The 22,544-nt window shown below is 38.3% G+C and overlaps 1 protein-coding gene across 1 annotated transcript; it reads left to right on the forward strand.

The window, feature by feature from the left end:
* Positions 1-14,713: 14,713 nt before the first annotated feature.
* On the forward strand, positions 14,714-22,251 carry LOC100622479 (olfactory receptor 8S1-like). Its single transcript, XM_085024890.1, has 2 exons — positions 14,714-15,646; positions 22,156-22,251. Exons 1-2 carry the CDS (start codon positions 14,714-14,716, stop codon positions 22,249-22,251), a joined length of 1,029 nt encoding a protein of 342 aa, XP_084881016.1.
* The last annotated feature ends 293 nt before the right edge of the window (positions 22,252-22,544 follow it).

The raw sequence follows: 22,544 nt of genomic DNA on the forward strand, positions 1-22,544 counted from the left end.
TCTGTTGCAACATGAGTATCTAGACATAGTTCTCAATGCTATTCAGCAGGATCTCCTTGTAAATCTATTCTAAGTTGTGTCTGATAAGCCCAAGCTCCCGATCCCTCCCACTCCCTCCCCCTCCCATCAGGCAGCCACAAGTCTTTTCTCCAAGTCCATGATTTTCTTTTCTGAGGAGATGTTCATTTGTGCTGGATATTAGATTCCAGTTATAAGTGATATCATATGATATTTGTCTTTGTCTTTCTGGCTCATTTCACTCAGGATGAGATTCTCTAGTTCCATCCATGCTGCTGCAAATGGCATGATGTCATTCTTTTTTATGGCTGAGTAGTATTCCATTTTGTATATATACCACCTCTTCCGAATCCAATCATCTGTCGATGGACATTTGGGTTGTTTCCATGTCCTGGCTATTGTGAATAGTGCTGCAATGAACATGCGGGTGCATGTGTCTCTTTTAAGTAGAGTTTTGTCCAGATAGATGCCCAAGAGTGGGATTGCGGGGTCATATGGAAGTTCTATGTATAGATTTCTAAGGTATCTCCAAACTTCAAACACATTATTTTTTAAAAGTCTAGATTTTCTTACGTTCCTTCCCCACTTTCTATGATTTTAAAGTCCTTTTTTAACATTTTTATGTTTGTCCTTTTACTGTTCCTTGTGTTTATAATTGCTTTTAGTGTAGGGTTTTTTTTTCCCACTTTTAGATCTGTATGCTGGCTTATTTAAGTAATTGCTTTCCAATTGTGATTTCCTCCATCCTATTTCTTCTTGCTTCTTTTTTTATCTAGAGAAGCCCTTTCAGTATTTATTTTAGAAGGGGTTTGGTATTGCTGTACTCTTTTAGCTTTTGTTTGTTGAAGAAACTCTTTATTTCCCCTTCTATTTTAAATGATATTCTTGCTGGATAGAGTAAGCTAGGCTGCAAATTTTTTCCTTTCAGAACTTTGAATATATCTTGCCACTCTCTTCTGACCTGTAGTGTTTCTGTAGAGAAATCAGCTGATAGCCTTATGGGGGGGGTTCCCTTATAATTAATTCTTTGTTTTTCTCTTGCTGCCTTTATAATCCTCCCTTTATCTTTAACTTTTGCCATTTTTATTATCATATGTCTTGGTGTGGGCCTTGCTCTGGTATTTTACTTACATGTCTTTCCTCATAATGCTGAACCATCCTGTGCTTTGGTTTCCTAATCTATAAAATGAATTGGTAATATTTCCTACTTGCAGGATGCTTATGCTGATTAAATTATAGCCTTATAGGTTAAAAACTTTAAACAGTGTTTGACCCATATTAACTGTTAATAATGTTTGGCTATTTTTCAAACTTTCTAAAGAATAGTGGACCTTCTCATTTACCCATTTTGCCAACTATGTTTAGATAGGTTTACTGTTCATCAAATATTAACATACCCCTCCCTCTACTTTTAGGATTGAGATATGCTTTCCCAACTAACACTAAATTGGATTTGGCCATACGGACTGCTTTGACCAATGAAATGTGAGTGGAAGTGACAGTTTTAGTAGAAAATTTAAGGCATTGTGGGTTTTTTGTGAGTTTTTTTTTTTTTTTTGTCTTTTCTCGGGCCACACCTGCAGCATATGGAGGTTCCCAGGCTAGGGGTCTAATCAGAGCTGTAGCTGCCAGCCACAGCCACAGCCATGCCAGATCCAAGCCATGTCTGTGAGCTACACCACAGCTCACGGCAATGCTGGATCCTTAACCCACTGAGCGAGGCCAGGAATCGAACCCACAGCCTCCTGGTTCATAGTCGGATTCATTAATCACTGAGCCATGACAGGAACTCCAAGGCATTGTGCTTTTCCATTTGCTTCCTGAATGCTTACCCCCTGCCACAAATATAGCCTACTAATTACTGATGCTTCATCCTGGGTACCAGAATGAAAGACATTTAGAGCAGAACTGAATCTGATCCCAGATAAGCTCAGCCAAACCAGAGCCAAGCCAAGATCGATATCATATCCATGAGCAAGAAATAGATGCCTATTGTGTTAATCCAATGAGGGCTTGGGGTTATTTGCTGCCACTGTGAAATCTGATAAACCTAATATATTCTCCCCACCTGATCCCAAGCCCTAACACTGTTCTAACTTCAAAATATCTTAGTGCAAAATTCTATAGTCTTTTGCAACATTAATTATTCCAAAGCTCTCAGTTATATTTGACTGTGGTAATTAGAGCTGCTCTGTGTCCCTCCTTTAATGTTGGTATTCTCTAAGATTCTCTTCATTGTTCATGCTTTACCTCATTCTATTCACTCTCAGTAGGAGCTCATATCCATTCTTGTGGCTTAATTTCAAGCCTATTGCCAAGGCCTTCATCCCAGATCAAAACCCTTCCTAGAATTTCTCTCTTTATCCATCTGGATACCAGATATCTCACTCTTTACATCCCATCAAGGATACCAACAAGCCAAAGTATATTATTCTCCATTAAGTTAATTTCTTGCATTATTTGGTATCTCAGCCATCAGTGACACCATCCATCCAGCACCCAAGATGGGAACCTAGTAGTTACCCTCCTCTTCTTTCTCTCTAATCTCCCACATCAAAAATCACCAAGTCCTTCCAACTGTACCTGCTAAATAGCTCTTGAAACTCTCCAATTCTCACTATCCATACTCTAATCAAGAAAAAGTCCTCCTGATTCAAAGAAATGGAAAAACATCCCATGCTCCTGGCTTGGAAGAATCAATATTGTTAAAATGGCTGTACTGCCCAAAGCAATCTATATATTTAATATGATACATATTAAATTAACCATGACATTTTTCACAGAACTAGAACAAACAATCCAAAATTTTATACAGAACCATAAAAGATGCAGAATTGCCACAGAAATCTTGAGAGAAAAAAAATAAAGCAGGAAGCATAACTCTCCCAGACTTCAGACAATAAGACAAAGCTATAATAATCAAGACAATGTGGTACTGGTACAAAAACAGACATATAGGTCAATGGAACAGAATAAAGAGCCCAGAAATAAACCTAGACAAAGGAGGTTTAATTACTTAATCTTTGACAAAGGAGGCAAGAACATAAAATGGGGAAAACTCTCTTCAGCAAGTGGTGCTGGGAAAATTGCACAGCTGCATATAATTCCATGAAACTAGAACATACACTCACACCATGCACAAAAATAGACTCAAAATGGCTTAAAGATTTAAACAGAAGACATAACACCCTAAAACTTCTAGAAGAGAACATAGGCAAAACATCCTGACATCAACCATACAAATGTTTTCTTAGGTCAGTCTCCCAAACTAATAGAAATAAAAACAAAAATAAACCAATAGGACCTAATCAAACTTAAAAGATTTTGCATAGCAAAGGAAACCATAAACAAAACAAAATGACAACCTATAGAAGGAGAAAATAGTTGCAATAATGCAACCAACAAGGGCTTAATCTCTAAAATATACCAACAACTTGCACAACTCAACAACAACAACAAAAATGTGACCCAACTGAAAAATGGACAGAAGACCTAAACGGACATATCTGAACAAATGCATACAGATGGCAGGCACATGAAAAAATGTTCAACATTACTACTTATTAAAGAAATTCACATCAAAACTACAACAAGGTACCACCTCACACCAGTCAGAAGAGCCATCATTAACAAGTCTCCAAATAAGAAATGCTGGAGAGGGTGTGGAAAAAAGGGAACCCTCCTACACTGTTGGTGAGAATGTATATTGGTACAACCTCTATGGAAAATAGCATGGAAGTTCCTCAGAAAACTCAATATAGAACTACCATATGATCCAGCAATCCCACGCCTGGGTATATATCTGGACAAAACTACAATTCAAAACCATACATGCACCCACATGTTCATAGCAGCACTACTCACAAAAACCAAGACATGGGGCCAACCTAAATGTCCATCAAAAGATAAATGGATTAAGAAGATATGGTGCATATATGCAATGACCATTAAAAAGAATGAAATAATGCAATTTGCAGCAACATGAACGGACCTAGAGAGTCTCATACTAAATGAAGTTAAGTCAGAAAGAGAAAGAGAAATTCCAAATGATACACTTATATGTGGAATCTAAAATATGGCACAAACGAACCTATCTACAAAACAGAAACAGACTCACAGACATAGAGAACAGACTTGTGGTTGCCAAGGGGGAGGGGCAGGGAGTGGGATGGACTGGGAGTTTGGGAATGGTGGATGCAAACTATTACATGTAGAATGGGTAAGCAATGAGGTCCTACTGTATAGCACAGGGAAGTATATCCATTCTCTTGGGATAGACCATGAGGGCAGATAACATAAGAAAAGAAATGTATATAAATATGCATGACTGGGTCACTTTGCTGTACAGCAGAAATTGGCACAACACAGTAAACTGCTATACTTTAATTTTTAAAAATGCTAGAAAGAAAAAATCCTCTTAACTCGATGTTTTCACCCCAGTTATTTTCCTCCTTCATTATACCTCTACACACTGTAAAAAGTGATCAGTTTACACACAAATCTGAGTATGTCACTTTCCCTTCCTAAAAAATAAAGTCCAAATCTCATCTTGCATAAAAGCAGTCACTGTGAACTAACTTGTCTATCTTGATACTCCCCACATCATAATTTATAATCCATAAAAAATGAACTTCCAAGTGGTGTGTAATATGACTAGTGCAATTTTGTTAATGTTACATTAAAGGGTTGTTTACATTAATATATTCTTAGGTGCTAAATGGAAACAAGTTTCAGAAAGTACAAAAGTCAAGTGAGCCAATGTTTAGAAAGAGCCTGACTCATAGGTTACTCAGTAGCCTATGATGAGACCATGTTTACATTAAGTAATTATATTAGAGTTAGAGTCAAACATATTTACTTTCTCTAGAGTTTAAACTGGAAGTCCTAGGACAATGTTCCACTGGAAAATGCTCAGGCAATGAGCCAATGCCATGGAGAAATGCCTAAATGAAGATGATCTGGTCCAGCTCTACTATAGGTTCTGTTCTTCCTGTGCTCTGGCTTTGTAATACTTTTGCTCTTCATGAAATTCAGTTGTTTGGCTTTTCCTGGGATTCTGTTCACATGTATTGTTTCAAAAAACTTGCCATTACTTGACTGAGGGTTATCCCTTGACCAAACTGACTGACAAGAAAATGCTCACATATGTTGCCTTTGGATATGAGAATGAGGACTTTAAGGTAAACGTCGATCTCTTTTCACATCAGCCTTTTGCTTTTTACACCCACGCACCAAGCAAAAGAAAAAATAAGTGCTATAATTTTTATCTAGTTACAAAGGAATGTTCTCTAGATGAACTCATCTCCAGATTTGCTGCTTACAATTGTCTATTTCCATGACTTAGAGTCTGTTTTCATGACAATTATATATTTGTAGAATTTTTCAAATTTTTATTCATTCATTTTGTACTTTGGTCCAAGGCTCACAGTCTCCCTCTCAATCTCAGTTCCTGACGTTATAGGGAACATCAGCATTTCTATGAATGAATCTTCCAATAACCTGATCTCAAATTTCTATGTCTAACTCCATTCACTGTCCTTCAACTTGATTTCAAAATTAGGCTGATATGGTAACTTCAAAATATGATCACTGATCTTATCTGAGTGGTCGCATCACTGTAATCTTCAGTCTCTGGCTATAATCATCTATCCTCCAGCTTCTTATTTTCACATGCATTATGGGTCTCTAAATATTTCGGTATTTCAGCTCACCCTTTGCATCACTATCATCCATCAGAGCTTCATTTAATTTCTTTCTGTCCTAGACCCACTGTAAATCATTTTAGTAACTCTTAGGACTGTGCCTGCAATGTCTCTTCCATAACTTGTTCTTTCATTGAATTCACAAGTCCTACCTATTGTCTCCATCTCCATATCCAGAACATTAATATTGATGGAATTTTGGGTTTGCTTCAAACATAGCTTGACCCTATGAAATATTACTCTTCTTTCTCCATAAATTTAACCATGAGTCCAGAAAATGATCTTCCTTTATACACTTGACTGAGAACCTCTTAATAGTTTTCTCCATGCCCAAAATTCTGTCTATATATGCAAATAAAGTTAACACTTTCTTTCAGTGTCAAAGAAAATTTCTATAAGGATAATGTTTATACCATGTCTGTGGGGGAGGGGGTGTTATGTAATTCTTTACATCCTGGAATTTCCATCATAAGTGTTTTCAATTTTGTCCATATTTTTAATCTCCCATGTTCTACTGATTCCACTTCTATAAATATACATGTGACTCATTTTAATAACATTTCAAAATAAAATAAATAGTTATCTCCTCTCATCTCTGTTGCCTTCAGCCCTATCACTCTCTTATCTTTAACATGATCCTCATACATGGTAAAGGTAATTTACCACCTAGGTACTGTCAAGACACAGAAATGAATAAAGATACATTCTCCACCTTTAAGTGAGAATGGCAGATATAGAAACAGGTAACCAGATCACAGTGGTGCAATTTCAAGCAGACTCAGTAAACAGAGAACTACTGGAGTTCAAATTATAGATACTAAGATAATCTGGGTGAGGAACATCAGAAGAAAGTTTTATCTAAAACAATGGACTTACTCTTAAGGGATGATTCTTCAGCTAGTGCCTTCAAATTCTTCCATCCTAATCTGTGTTGATACAGTTTGGCACTCTGGATGCTGTCTTTCTTTCTCTTGAAATTTCGCTTTTTGATTCTCCTGGCTATCTCCCCTGGAGACTCCACCTCAGTCTATTCGCAGTTCCCACCCCTTCGAATACCTCTTTAAGGGGTGTTATTCCCCACAGTTCTGTCCTTGGGAATCTTCCTTTAATACCCTTACATTCTTTCCTGGCATTATACTTGACCTTTGAACAATATGGGTTTGAAATGTGTGTGTTCACTATATGCAGATTTTTTTCACTACTGCATATACAATAGATGGTCAACAGAGACCTGCTGTATAGTACAGAGAAATCTATTCAATGTTCTGTGATAACCTATAGGGGGAAAGAATCTGAAAAGAAATGGATATGTGTATATGTATAACTGAATCACTTTGCTGTACAGCAGAAATTAACACAACATTGTAAATCAATGACACTTTAATTTAAAAAAATTAATAAAAACTTAAATAAGGACAAAAAGAGTGATTAAAGTAGAACTTCTCTGAATTAACTGGAGGATTGAGAAGTAACCTCATTCACTCCATCCTCCCAATAAGGCTACATGAAACTTCTATCAATCACCTGTTTCCTTGGCAACCATATAGAAAGATTTCTTCTATCTCTTACCAAATAGCACCAAGTCTAAAAATGACAGAAAGGTTAAAGGCTCTTTTCTTATTTATACTTCATATTTTAAGATGCAATACAATCCATGAGAAACATTTTACAAATGCCACAAAAATTAAGCCAAATTGGCCTCTATTACAAGGAGAGATGTCTGCTTCCTAACACTGAGGCATCTATTTGCTAACATGAAATCAAATATTAAAAACTAGTTAAGATTGGAGTCCCCATCATGGTGCAGTGGAAACAAATCCAATTAGGAAACATGAGGTTACAGGTCCAATCCCTGGCCTCGCTCAGTGGGTTAAGGATCTGGCACTACCATGAGCTGTGGTGCAGGTAGCAAATGCAGCTCAGATATGGCATCGCAGTGGCTCTGGGATAGGCCGGCAGCAACAGCTCCAACTGGACCCCTAGCCTGGGAACCTCCATATGCCATGAGTGTGACCCTAAAGAGACAAAAGACAAAAAACAAACAAACAAAAAACCCTAGTTAAGATTGGATTTACTCCCATTTGGTAAGTTGTCTTGTTGTTTTCTTTTTGGTTTCCTTTGCTGTGCAAAATCTTGTCAGTTTGATGAGGTCCCATTGGTTTATTTTTGCTTTTATTTCTGTTTCGTCGGGAGATTGACCTAAAAAAACATTTGTAAGGTTGATGTCAGAAAATGTTTTGCCTATGTTCTCTTCCAAGAGTTTGAGGGTGTCTTGTCTTATATTTAAGTTTTTCAGCCATTTTGAGTTTATTTTGGGCATGGTGTGAGGGTGTGTTCTGGTTTCACTGATTTGCATGCAGCTGTCCAGATTTCCTAGCAATACTTGCTGAAAAGATTATCTTATTCCCATTTTATGTTCTTGCCTCCCTTGTCAAAGATTAATTGACCAAAGGTGTCTGGGTTTATTTATGGGATCTCTATTCTGTTCCATTGGTCTCTATGTCTGTTTTGGTACCAGTACCATACTGTCTTGATTACTGTGGCTTTGTAATATTGCTTGAAGTCTGGAAGAGTTATGCCTCCTCTTTGGTTTTTTTCCTTAAGTATTGCTTTGGCAATTCTGGGTCTTTTGTGGTTCCATATAAATTTTTGGATTGTTTTTTCTATTTCTATGAAAAATGTCATGGGTAATTTGATAGAGATTGCATTGAATCTGTAGATTGCTTTGGGTACTATGGCCATTTTTACGATATTAATTTTTCCAACCCAAAATATGGAATATCTTTCCATTTCTTTACATCTTATTTAATTTCCTTGATTAATGTTTTATAGTTCTTGGCATATAAGTCCTTTACCTCCTTGGTCAGGACAAAACTCTACTTAAAAAAGACACATGCACATGCATGTTCATTGCAGCACTATTCACAATAGCCAAGACATGGAATCAACCCAAATGTCCACTAATAGATGATTGGAGCAGGAAGATGTGGTATATATACACAATGGAATACTACTAAGCCATAAAAAAGAACAAAATAATGCCATTTGCAGCAACATGGATGGAACTAGAAACTCTCATCCTGAATGAAGTTAGTCAGAAAGAGAAAGATAAATACCATATGATATCACTTATATCTGGAATCTAATATATGGCACAAAGGAACCTTTCCACATAAAAGAAAATCATGGACTTGGAGAACAGACTTGTGGTTGCCAAGGGGGAAGGGGAGGGAGGAGGAGGAACTGGGAGCTTGGGGTAAATAGATGCAGAATGTTGCCTTCAGAATGAATTAGCAATGGGATCCTGCTATGTATCACTGGGAACTCTGTCTAGTCAATTATGATGGAATACATAATGTGATAAAAAGAATGTATGCATGTATGTGTAACTGAGTCACCATGCTATACAGTAGAAAATATACATATATAAAGAAATTTTTAAAAAATTGGATTTAACATCTCTTGATGGATGAAATTGCAAAAATAATGACTATTTCCACCTAGGAGGGCTTAAGTGGATGACAAGAAACATGTATTATTTATTATGAAGTCCCATCATCTGTCAGTACCAAGCATACAAAAACAGGGAAGTATTCAATGAATAAATTTCTGTTGACCATATATGCCTTTGATTAAATTAATGAAGACATGTCCTCCATGTTTTTAGTTGTATGTAAATGCCATTAAAATGTCAATAATGTCAACTAACATATCTCAGATAAGAAATCAAAAGCATTGACTTTAGACATTCTAATAGCACATGGCAGAAATTATTAATACTAATTCATTGTATTTTTGAATTATTAACTCCAACACACTAGGAGAAAATTCATTGTATGCTTGGAATATAGAAATTCTACAAAATCAAAGCTCCCAGATTTTTCCAGGGAGGAGTTATCTCCTTTCATTTAATCAGTGTAAAGAACAGTCTTGTTACATAAACTCTTATCCACACTAGAAAATGACCTGGAACTCAGTGATGTGTCACAGCTCAGAGTCCCTGAGAATTCACAAAGGGTATTCTCAGCCCCATGTGGTCATAAGGAAAATGTCCCTTTTCCAGTAAATTATTTTAATCCTTTCTTATTCTCCCCTTTTCAGTTTCAACTAACCTAATAATAGCATCCTCCAGGCTTCAATAATTGCCCCACAAGAGAAATTTCAAATACTGCCCTGAAGAGGATCCCAAGCAGCTCCGTCCGAATAAGACTGACTTCCTAGTTAACTAGAAACTATACTAGTGAGTCCACAGCTCGGTCTCAGACTGGGACATCAGGGAACACAGCACAGTGCCCCATCTTCCCCAGGGAGCTTGACCCAACCAATGCCTATATGAGCACAGGCGGACTTCTGATTGGTTCTGTCTAAGAGTGTATTCTTTAAGTGGTACCCTTAGAAGAGTGTTCAGAATCACAGAGGAAATAAATTAAAAGAAGGCACATGACTGCACTTGATGTCATGGGAGAAGATTTTTAAAGAAATATAAGATAGTTGTGCAGAACTTGGACTTCACTGGGGAGATTATTTTTGTCTTTCCATAGAGTAGCTTACATTGCAGTAGCCTACATTACGCAAAGGTATACAGAAGTATAATCCTGAATCGGTGACATTACCAGTGCTTCTAAAGCTTGAACTACTCTAAAGCCCAGCACTTACTGGCAACAAAGAGAAAAGGCTATCTGGTAGGTCAAGTGTCAAACTCCTGTGACAGGGGTTCTCTTATGGGAAGACGTTACCATTGATGTGTCAGCCTGTGTCAGGAAAGACAGAAAACTCAGGAACTGCTCCCTCCAGAAATATCAAAAACATGGTAATATCTTCCTTTATTTCCTGATGGTTCCCATATCTTTCTTCCTGGACAATTTTGTGCATGTCTTAATCTGCTGATTATTCTCTCCTCCACCCCAACCCACAGCCACTTTATGACATATTCCACTCACTAAGAGTCTGAGGCTCCTGCTGTACTCATCCCTCCCCAGTGAGCTGGAGATGGTAACTGCCTACTCCTCAGAATACTCTATCCTCTCCTTGAGGGGACCCAGATATCTCTTCTCTCCAAACCATGCATTTTTCCCAGCTGCCTTGCACAGTTATCAGAAAGGTCTCTCTTCCCTCCCTGTAAAACACTGGGGGACTGGTTCTTCTTACAGCCTGGGCATAAATCCTCTCGTTGCAAGCTGACACCTGGAATGAAATAAGGGTTTCTCAGATAGGCACTAGATTTCTGGAGCTACTAATTCCCCTAAATGGCCAGAATTCCATTAGGGTGACAGCAGCAAATATTTTCTGTTAGCTAAACAGATCTGGCTCCCACCAAGACAGTGTGAATAGTGTGAGCGAGCACAGGAGGGGACAGCTCTGAGAACAATTTCGACTGGATGAAGTTTGTCTTTAGTCTCTTCATAGTTCCAGCACTGCTGTCTTTCTCTGATGATCAAAGTGCTCCCTTGTGCACCTAAAGCCTGAATGTTGCCCCTCAGCTCTGAGGTCCCTTTGGCCAGCCTGTCCAGGCTGATCCCCCACACATACACCATTAATTCATTTGTTAATTCCAAAAGCATCTTTAAACCACCACTGTGGGCAAGGCTTGTCTAGTACACCTCTAAAATCATTTTTTTGCCATTTTATCCTTCAACATGATCAGCTGCCATGCCCTTCACTTTCCATAGTTTTCTCATGTTCACACCCTTGTGTAAATATGACATAGCCTCTCACAAGATAGTATGAAGTGAAACCAACACCTTCCATTCTGTAAGTAAATGAAAACTCGGATTCTTACCTGAATGTTGATCTAGAACTGAATTGCAAAACTTTATATTAATGTTTAAATAAATCTAGCACATTTGTGAAGGTGTTTAGGATGAGGAGGGTGGGTCAGCTCATTTCTCTGTGATACACACTAATCACACGGCACTGTAGTCGACATCTTCATGCACACCAAGTGTGGATGGACAAGGGAGAGAAAGATTCCCCAGAAATACCTCACTGAAGAACTAGAAGAGATTCCAGAAATACTCTCACTTAATGTGAGTCCCCACAGCCTGTCCTGGACACTATGGTGAGGCCTCCTTGTCAGTGAAAGTGGAAGAATGGATGCAATTTTCAAGATAGTTTGAAAATATCCAAATACTTGAAATACATGAAAATAGCTAATCTTTGCAAAAAAAAGTCTAATTTATTACTTTAATTTGCTTTAATAGGTTTCATTAAAAAGTTTTGTTTTCAATAATATTTACAAATTTATCCATGCAGAATCTTCAAAAGTAGATTCTCCAGCTACTAATGTTTCAGCATCACTGGACCCCAATCCTGAAGGCACACAAAAGTGAACACTGCCCTGTTTGTCCAGGTCCACAGGTAACCTGGATTTGTTTAAGATGGGCTTAAGCTTAAGCTGATGGGTTTGTTAATATGATCAGAATTTAAGCTTCTCTTAATTATTTAGTGTGGGGTCATAGATTGCTGACAAGGTTAGAAGTCCAGAAACAGATGCTTTGTGAAAAAAAAGTGGTTTTAAAACATTTGTGAGTGAGAAGGCTACCTGGAGTCGGTTAATAGCATGCCAGACAAAAGCAGAAGACTGGTCAATTAGACTAAAATGTCCAACTCATGCAGGAGTCTTCATATATAGGACATGACCTACTACCCGGAACAAAAATTAGGATTCAAGTTTATTCAGACTACAGTATTCACTCTCATATATATTGCTCACCATCCTGTGCCTCTAGGACACATTAAATGAGACTGAGGAGAAGAGGATAAAAGTTATGTTTAAGAGAAAATTTCAGAAATATTTTACTCAACACTCATAGACCAATAAAAATGCATCTGCAGCAAAACTGTAAAGAGCTTCTTACATGATGGAAAAAGGCCTGTAGCCTCTAAAAAAATGATACATCATCAGAGATATGGCAGTGATATAAGATAACATGATCCATGCAGATAATAGCATCCTTGAAATTCAGCAGCAGCAGCCCCGTGCATTCTGGGTAGGCAGCATGGCAAATTTAATGGACAGTAATATCAGCAATACTTTTGCCAGACATTAGTGCTAATAGGAGCACTGCCATGAAAGAAGGAAACTGTTCTGGGAGTCATTAATAAGTCTCATCTGAGGCACACATGAGATGCCATATGGAAATTTCCAGGAGTTTCCACTGTGGTGCAGTGGGATCGGTGGCATCTCTGAAGTGTTAGGACACAGGTTTGATCCCCAGCCTAGCACAATGAGTTAAGGATCCTGTGGCTCAGATCTGATCACTGGCCTGGGAATTCCATGTGCTGCAGGGCATCCAAAATGGAAAAAAAAAAGAAATTTTCATGATCATAATCATAATCAAATTTCCTGAAAGGCATAATCTGAAACTAACACAGAATGGGTAGAAATGAAATCAAAGAACTGGTGATTTATGATTGTTATTGTTATGACAGAGTCCATGATCACAAGGACTTCACAGTCTGGAAGGAAACTGAGATGCATGTTTAACATTAAGTAATAAAATGGAGTTCCTATTGTGGCACAGAGGAAACAAATCCGACTAGGAACCATGAGGTTGCAGGTTCGATCCCTGGCCTTGCTCAGTGGGTTAAGGATCCAGCGTTGCTGGTGAGCTGCAGTGTAGGTAATAGTTGCAGCTCAGATACTGTGTTGCTGTGGCATAGGCTGGCAGCTACAGCTCCAGTTTGACCCCTAGCTTGGCCGTGGGTGCAGCCCTAAATAGCAAAAAAACAAAAAACAGAAAACAAAAAACAAACAAACAAACAAAAAATTAAGTAAGAAAAGAGGCAAATTTCAGGCTACGACAAAAGGCAAGGAACCCAGAGTTTGAACAGAGAGCTCTCAACAAAGCATATAGGAGAAAAGCTGGGGCTGTAAGGCCCATGAAACAGATGAATTAAGAAGGAGAACATTTGATGGAAACAACAGTGTGTGAGCACAGACACAGGAAAATATGAACCTATCTGGTATCAAAGGCAACGTAAATGGCTGAAAGAAAAAAGTCTACAATGCTGTACACCAAGCCAGGAACATGATAGAGGAAAAAAAAAAAAAACAGTGAAATTTATTTCCTGGCTCTCTTACTGTTTCTCAACATAGCATTACAAAATCCCCATGAAAATAAGTTTACTCATATTATTCCTGAGTAAAATGGACATTAGTGCTTGTCAAAATAAACCACAAAATCACAGTGAAAACAAATTTAAAGAGTGACTGAGAACAGACTCTGCACATAAAAATCACATTAAAACTTACTATGCTATCAAACCTGAAAGCTATTACCTGATCATAAACAAAGAAATAATGTTTGGGAAACAAAGAGCTGAGAGTAGATTTAGATCAGCTCCTGCAAATACATGCTATCATGTTTTTCAAACCAAATAATTGTAAGAATTTCTAAACTACAGCAAGAATCCAACTGAAACTAAATACCATATAAGTGTAGATGAATCAGATTTATTCATTTGTTCAGTTAACTCCCTAGGGAAGAGGAATAGGATTCTCTGAAGATCAATAACAACAACAAAAATGGGATAAACATTCTTACTGACACACAGTGAGGACAAATTTGAAATGTTACAACACAGCAACCAGGAAAAGTAGAGAGGGATGATAAGTGACAATGAGGAGTTCCCGTAGTGGCTCAGTGGTTAATGAATCCGACTAGGAACCATGAGGTTGCGGGTTCGATCCCTGGCCTTGCTCAGTGGGTTAAAGATCCGGCATTGCCATGAGCTCTGGTGTAGGACACAGACGTGGCTCAGATCCCGCATTGCAATGGCTCTGGTATAGGCTGGCACCTACAGCTCCGAATGGACCCCTGGCTTGGGAACCTCCATATGCCATGGGAGCGGCACTAGAAATAGCAAAAAAAAGACCAAAAAAAAAAAAAAAAAAAGAAGAAGAAGTGACAATGAACTGAAGGAGATAAGAACAATTATCTAGGTGATCTCATTCTTCTTTCCATTTTACTCCAAGGAAATACCCTCCACAAATGGCTTTGAGGAACCACAGCACCATCACTGAGTTTATTCTCATTGGGCTGTCTGACGACCCCCACATCAAGGCTCTACTCTTTGTGCTCTTCCTGGGGATTTACCTCCTGACCATGATAGAGAACCTGATGATACTGCTGATTATCAGGGCTGACTCCCACCTCCACACACCCATGTACTTCTTCTTGAAGAATCTATCATTTGTGGACCTCTACTTCTCTTGTGTCACTCTGCCCAAACTACTGGAGGACCTCCTGTCTGAGGAAAAAACCATCTCAGTAGAGGGTTGTCTGGCCCAGGTCTTCTTTGTGTTTATAGCTCCAGGGACTGAAGCCTGTTTGCTCTCAGTAATGGCCTATGATCACTATGCCGCCATCTGCCGTCTGCTGCTCTATGGCCAGGTGATGAGCAACCAGCTCTGTGTGAGGCTGGTGTTGATCTCGTGGGGCCTGGCCTCTCTTGATGCGGTCATCATTGTGCTTTTGGCTATCAATCTAGGCTTTTGTGAGGCCCAAACCATATACCACTATACCTGTGAGCTGCCCTCCCTCCTCCCTCTCTCTTGCTCTGACGTCTCCATCTATATTGATATCTTGATCTGCTCAATTTTACTACATGGTCTTGGAACCTTCCTCCCAATCTTCTCCTCCTACACCCGCATTGTCTCTACCATCCTGGGCATCAGCTCCACCATAGGCAGAAGCAAGGCCTTCTCCACCTGCTCCTCCCACCTCATTGCTGTGATCCTGTTCTTTGGCTCAGGTATGCTTCGTTATCTCATGCCTCCCTCTGGTTCCTCCCTTGGTTTACTCTTCTCTATCCAATATAGTGTGATTACACCCATGCTGAATCCTCTCATCTACAGCCTCAAAAACAATGAAGTAAAGACAGCTGTGAAAAGGACACTGAGGAAATATCGACAATATTTCATGGTGTGAACTAAGTCATATTTATTCAATGTAATTGCAAAAATTAAATTTCCTCTAACATTGCCTCTTAGTTTGTTCCCAACCCCTCCTACTACACAGATTTTAGTAGGACTCAGGAGAGATCCCAGAGCCTCCCTAAACATTCCAGGTAATGATTACAAAGGAGCCCTTGATCTTGAACCCCCTTTGGAAATCCCATGCTCTATTGATTGGGAAAAAAAAATGTGAAAACATACACAAAGTACATCAATAAGACAATAAAATAAGCTGGGTGAAAAATAAAATAGAAATTATTTGATTTCTCAAAAGGTATAAAATAAAATTCTCAACAATTTCTACCTGAAGTGTTTCATAATAAAAGATTCAAATGATTCCTCCTTCAAAATAGATTATCAGATTAGAAGAACTACAGATGAAAAAAATAATCAGAAAAGAAGAGTTAATATTGCTCATATTGCTTAACTGAATTATGTAATTTATCCCCAATGCAGTTATATGAAGATAATATTTGATATTTAAATTTTGGTAGGAAGAAGAAAAAATCTATGAGTATTTGAAGATGATATGATTATATGAAATATCAAAGAAAATTCTGTTAGAAATAAAAAATTATTGGCACTCCAAAATAATTTAATAGGTTAAAAAAATTGATAATATTACAATCAGTAGATTGTACTACTAACAATACTACAATCAGTAGATTGTACTACTAATATATGCTAACAACTGTTAAGCAAACCAAAAACACATATCATGTAGAAAGCATCCTTCCAGAGTTCCCTTGCAGTAAAGTAGGTTAAGGAATCCAACATTATCACTGCAGTGGCTTGGGTTGGGGCTGTGGTGTGGGTTAAATTCCTGGCCCCAGGAACTTCCACATGCCATAGACACAATGGAAGGGAGGGAGGAAGAAAGAGAGAGAGATAAAAGGAAAGAAAAGAAAAGAAGAGAAAGGAAAGGAAAGAAAAAGAAAAGACAAAAAAAGAAAGAAAGAAAGAAGAGAAGAGAAGAGAAAAGAAAAGGTTCTCAGGATTAAATTAATGAATGCTTAGAGCTGACATGAACAAAGAAACAAACTTAACTAAAAGATATAAACTACATTCACATTAATATAGGATATAGGAGTTCCCGTTGTGGCTCCGTGGTTAACGAATCCTACTAGGAACCATGAGGTTGCGGGTTCGGTCCCTGGCCTTGCTCAGAGGGTTAAGGATCCGGCGTTGCCGTGAGCTGTGGTGTAGGTTGCAGACGCAGCTCGGATCCCGAGTTGCTGTGGCTCTGGCGTAGGCTGGCGGCTACAGCTCCGATTCGACCCCTAGCCTGGGAACCTCCATATGCCACGGGAGTGGCCCAAGAAATAGCAAAAAAGGCAAAAAAAATATATAGGATATATTTTTAGACATGCTCTCATCTTCCAGTATTAGAAACAATGATCAACACTATATAACCCATAAGAGTATCATTGAATTTTCAAGTGATCTAGAGATTGATGGTCCTAGATTTGATTCAATAATCACAGTCATTTGGGCTTTTCACATCTATCTAATATGCCACCCTCATATATTGGGTTTAATCCTCAGGTTTGTCCCTGCTGCTGTGACTCCAGGCATTATGGTCTTTATGATACATAAGCAATCTTTTTTTTTTTTTTTTTTGTCTTTTTGCCATTTCGAGGGCTGCTCCCATGGCATGTGAAGGTTCCCAGGCTAGGGGTCTAATTGGAGCTGTAGCTGCTGGCCTACACCAGGGCCACAGCAACACCAGATCCGAGCCACGTCTGCAACCTACACCACAGCTCACGGCAAAGGCGGATCTTTAACCCACTGAGCAAAGCCAGGGATCGAAACCGCAACCTCATGGTTCCTAGTCGGATTCATTAACCACTGAGCCACGACGGGAACTCCATAAGCAAACTTTTTTTATGTAGAACTATTAGTTTATACAAATGGAATCATCCTAATGCTAAATTAAAAGTGCAGCATATATTCAAGTTTTGATGAGGCAGTGGAGCATTAGACTCACATACAATGGTAGTCAGATTGTAAACTGCTTCAACCACTTCAGAAAGTATTAGGCAGTATCTACTAAATGCACACAATGTATCTATTATAAGTCTCAATAATTACATTCCTAGGTATACATGAAGAAAAATGAGTCAACTTACCCAGCAAAGACATTACACAATGTTAATGACAGTTTTATTATTGCAATCAAAACTATAATAAACCCAAATGTCCATTGCCTGGAGAATGGATAAGTAAATTCATATATGTAGTGTATTTATAATGAAATATGTAGCAACTTACCTAAAACTGCAGACAACATATGGATAAATCTCATAGATATTGTATAATAGAAATTATAAAACAATGGGTACTTATGATTTTATTTATATGAGGTTAAAGACAATATATTAATCATGTTTCTACTGTAAATTTCTTTTTCTCAGCTTTACTGAGATATAATTGACATAGAACATTGTGTATGTTTCACTACTGTATAAAATAGATGATTAACAAGAATCTACTGTAAAGCTCAGGAAAATCTACTCAACAGTAGTAATCTATATGAGGAAAAGAATGGAGATAGATGTTGATTGACTGATAGATATATAACCAATTCATTTTGCTAAACACCTAAAACAAATACAACATTGTAAATCAACTATCCTCCAATAAATTTTTTTTTTAAAAAAAGAACATTGTGTCGGAGTTCCCATCGTGGCTCAGGGGAAACAAATCCAACTAGGGACCATGAGGCTGAGGGTTCAATCCCTGGCCTCGCTCAGTGGGTTAAGGATCTGGCATTGCCATGAGCTGTGGTATAGTTCACAGAGACAGCTCAGATCTGGCATTGCTGTGGCTGTGGTGTAGGCCAGCAGCTGTAGCTCCAATTCGACCCCTAACCTGGGAACTTCCATATGCTGCTGGTGTGGCCCTAAAAAAAAAAAAGAGAGAGAGAGAGAGAGACACCACCTAAGACCAGAGGCAAGCCTCTTAGATCAAAGGGCAAACTGTAGGCCACAGTTAAAGAAATTCTTGGAGTTCCTGTTGTGGCACAGTGGAAACAAATCCAAGTAGGAACCATGAGGTTGTGGGTTCGATCCCTGGCCTTGCTCAGTGGGTTAAGGATCCAGTGTTTCCATGAGCTATGGTGTAGGTTGCAGATGCGGCTTGAATTGGATGTTGCTGCTGCTGTGGCTAGGCCAGCAGCTGTAGTTTCACCCCTAGCCTGGGAATCTCCATATGCCACAGGTGCGGCCCTAGAAAAGGCAAAAAGATTTAAAAATAAAGTAAAATTAAAAAATTTAAAAAAGAACGTTGTGTAAATTTAAAGCATACAATGTGTTAATTTGATACACCTAAAATGATTGCCATCTCCATCACGTCACATCATTACCATTTTTTGTGTGTGTGGTCAGAACATTTAAGATATACTTTCTTAGAAACCAAGTGTAAAATACGCTATTAATAACTATAATCACCATACTGTATATTAGATTCCCAAAACTTATTCATCCTGTAACTGGAAATTATTGGCGGAGTTCCCTGATGGTCTGGTGGCTAGGACTCAGCCCTTACACCACTACTGCCCAGATTCAATCCCTGGTCTAGGAACTGAGATCCCACATCAAGCCATTGTACATTGTGGCCAAAAAAATAAATTAAATAAATAAGTAAAAAAAGTTATTTTTCATATTTCTTGATGCTTTGACATCTTCAGAACTTGCTGACCCTGGAGAGACTGCCTCTCCATGGCTAGCCAATTCCTAGAGATAGCTAACAGCTCACCTTATTACACATTTTTCAGATGCAAACTAATTAATCAAGAACCCACCATCTCAACTGCCTCCTTTACTTAGCAGTCATATTCTAAGCTGTTATCCCCCTGCTCTAATCACCCCAGGGATCTTAAATCTGCTTACACTGCTCACTCAGCTCTTCCTGCAAAAACCACAATAAAGCCTCTTGCCTACATTTTCCTCTCTCCCACCCCTCTCTCCCTGCCTCCTGACCAACCAAATGCTTCCCCATGTGATCCATAAGTAACAAATAATCTTTTCAATAAAACTGTCTCCTGACCTGTTGGTTTCATCATACCTAATAATAAAACCTACATTTTAAAATTAAAATACACAGGAAAAGTAATAATCATTGCGTGAAGTCAGAACAGCAATTACCTGTGGAGAATGGGTTGACTAGGAAGTGTGAAGAAGAAACTGTCTAAGCTAATGAAAAGTTTTGGACTTGGTCTCTGTAGTGGTTATAAAGTGTATATATATATCAAAATTCACAAAACTGTCTCTTTAAGATAGCTACACTTATTCACTTTAGTTGTACATTTTAAACGTCAATAAAAAGGAAAACTAAACAACTAAAAAAATCTATTTCATGAATGTTCTCGCACTTCTTTCAGGTACATAGTATTCATGTCTGACAGATGCTTTAGTAAATAATCCCTTCCTCTCTTATCAAGGCAGTGTTTCTCCAACTCAGACCATGCTGGGAATTGACCCCAGCTACTGGCTTAAAGCCATGGGGGAGATAGCAGAGGGCAAGTAACATCTTACAAGGCATTTACCCCAGAGAAAGCTTTGCTTGGTCTCTGTACACTAGTGGTTCTCCAAAGAAACAAAACCAGTAGGATATAAATAGAGAGAGACATAGACATGGTGAATTTTAAGGAACTGACTCACATTCATGTGGGCTGAGGAGTCTGAAATTTGTAGAGGAGGCTGGCATGCTGGATTCAGATTTAAGATTTTGTGCTGTAGCCTTGAGTCCAGGATCCACAGGGTAGGCCAGAAAACTGGCATTTCACACCAGATCTCTAATGTTGCAGTCTTGAGGAGAATTCCTTCCTCTTTAGGGAACCTCAGTCTTTGCTCTTATAGACTTTAATTGACTGAATGAGGTCTGCCCACATTATGGAGGGTAATCTGCTTTACTCAAAATCAGCAAGTTTAAATGTTACATCTAAAAAACACTTTGACAGCAATACCCAGACTGATATTTGATTAAATAATGGGTTCCATAGCCTAGCTAAGCTGACACATAAAATTAACCATCACAGACTGCAAGCAAAGAGAAACGGTTATTATCTAGCAAGGGTTAGTAGACCAATTCTGACCCATCAGGTAGTCAGGTTCACAAGCATTTCTGTCCAGAGGTCACCTTCCCCAGTCTCATGAGTCCTAGTTCTTCCCTATTAGGAACGTGAATTTAACCTAAGAGATTTGTTAAGTGTAAATTCAGCCTTCTTGGTAATTCAGCTGCTCTCATACTCAGATTCCAGGCATGGTTCTCAGCAGGGTTTCAGCAGAGTTTACTTATTAAAGTGTGTCATTGAACAATGGCATAAAAGTCTCCTGGCTCTGATATTTGGCCTTAGATTGATGTGTGGCTAAACCAAGCCTGTCCTTTTATTTCTTTGGTACACCGATTACATTCCACAACAACAAACAAACTGCACACTTTTCCTGACATTGTGTTCATATCTCTCAATGGCTAAAGATATTGCATATGCCAATGCATTCTCTTCAACTTATTTCCCTTCCCAACCCACCACAACTAAGATACAAGTAGTTGTGATGCTAACAGCAATGGGGGGATGCAATAGCAACAGAAAGGCTTCAGGGGAAAAAAAATTTCAAGACTAACATTTGGAAGCTGGGCCAGTATGCATTGAAGTGGTAATGGTGAGGGCATATGGATAGTAATCAACACGGTGTAAAGAAATCTGTATAATAAACTAATGGGAGTTCCAGAGAGGATTAGGTCCGATATTCATATTCAACAATTAATATGATGAAGAAAGTGTATAAATGTAGGAAGGCATGGGTTTCCTCTATCAACAATTTAAAAAATAATTAGAATGCATTGGGAAAAATGAATCTAAGCAAGAAAAAATAAATCTATGAAGCACATTAAATGTAGCATGATCATGAGAAATTGGTAGAATGAAAAGGTTTTTTTTAATTTTTTTAAATTTAAATGTGATGTTTATTTTATTTTATTTTTGTCTTTTGTCTTTTAAGAGCTGCACCCACGGTATACAGAGGTTCCCAGGCTAGGGGACTAATCGGAGCTGTAGCCACCAGCCTGCACCAGAGCCACAGCAACTGAGCCGCTTTTGCGACCTACACCAGAGCTCACAGCAAGGCTGGATCTTTAACCCACTGATTGAGGCCAGGAATCGAACCTGCAATCTCATCGTTCCTAATCAGATTCGTTTCTGCTGCACCAAAACGGGAACTCCTAAATGTGATGTTTAGACTATTGCCCCATAAGCAGCACAAATATAGTGCCAATCACAGATTAAATCACACTACCATTTTTTTAGGGAATAACATTTCATAAGTTATTCCATTGCTTTTGATTTTCAGTTTTCCACAATCAATCCATAAACATGCACAATTATAGGTATAAAACTGAGGGTAAATATTAAAGTCATGAACAATGTATAATGTGGAGAAAGCAGAAAAGTGTTGAGAAATGAAAAAATTAAAGGAGAGGAGAAACAAAGATATAAGAAATAATTTATCTAGTAACCCCAAACTCCCAGTCCATCCCAGGCAAACTATTACATTGATAATGCATAAGCAGTGAGGTCCTACTCTGTATGTAGCACAGAGAACTAGACCCAATCTCCTAAGGTAGAACATGATGAAAGATAATATGAAGATGAAAAGCATGAATGTGAATGGGTTTTAAACTCGGTATGACTGAGAAATTCTTGAACATCATTGAGTTCATAATTAAGTGACTAGAATAAGTTTCTGGATCAGACTTAAATGGCAGCTTGAAAGAAATTATCAGCCATAAAAAAATTAAGTTATGATTTGACAGTCCTGAGATAGTAGATTCAAAACTAATTAATACACACAACCTATCAAACAAAG

Source organism: Sus scrofa, chromosome 5 (genome assembly GCF_054392235.1).
Source record: "Sus scrofa isolate SSC_HxYL_T2T_F1_AM1 chromosome 5, Sscrofa_HxYL_maternal_Yorkshire_Landrace_v2.0, whole genome shotgun sequence".
In the NCBI taxonomy this organism is placed as follows: domain Eukaryota; kingdom Metazoa; phylum Chordata; class Mammalia; order Artiodactyla; family Suidae; genus Sus; species Sus scrofa.

Bases quoted from the DNA above. Each gene is read 5' to 3' on its own strand.
- LOC100622479 (XM_085024890.1), top strand. From the start codon at position 14,714: ATGGCTTTGAGGAACCACAGCACCATCACTGAGTTTATTCTCATTGGG. The intron at 15,647-22,155 runs GTGTGAACTAAG...AAATTAAAGGAG, and splicing joins AATATCGACAATATTTCATG to AGGAGAAACAAAGATATAAG.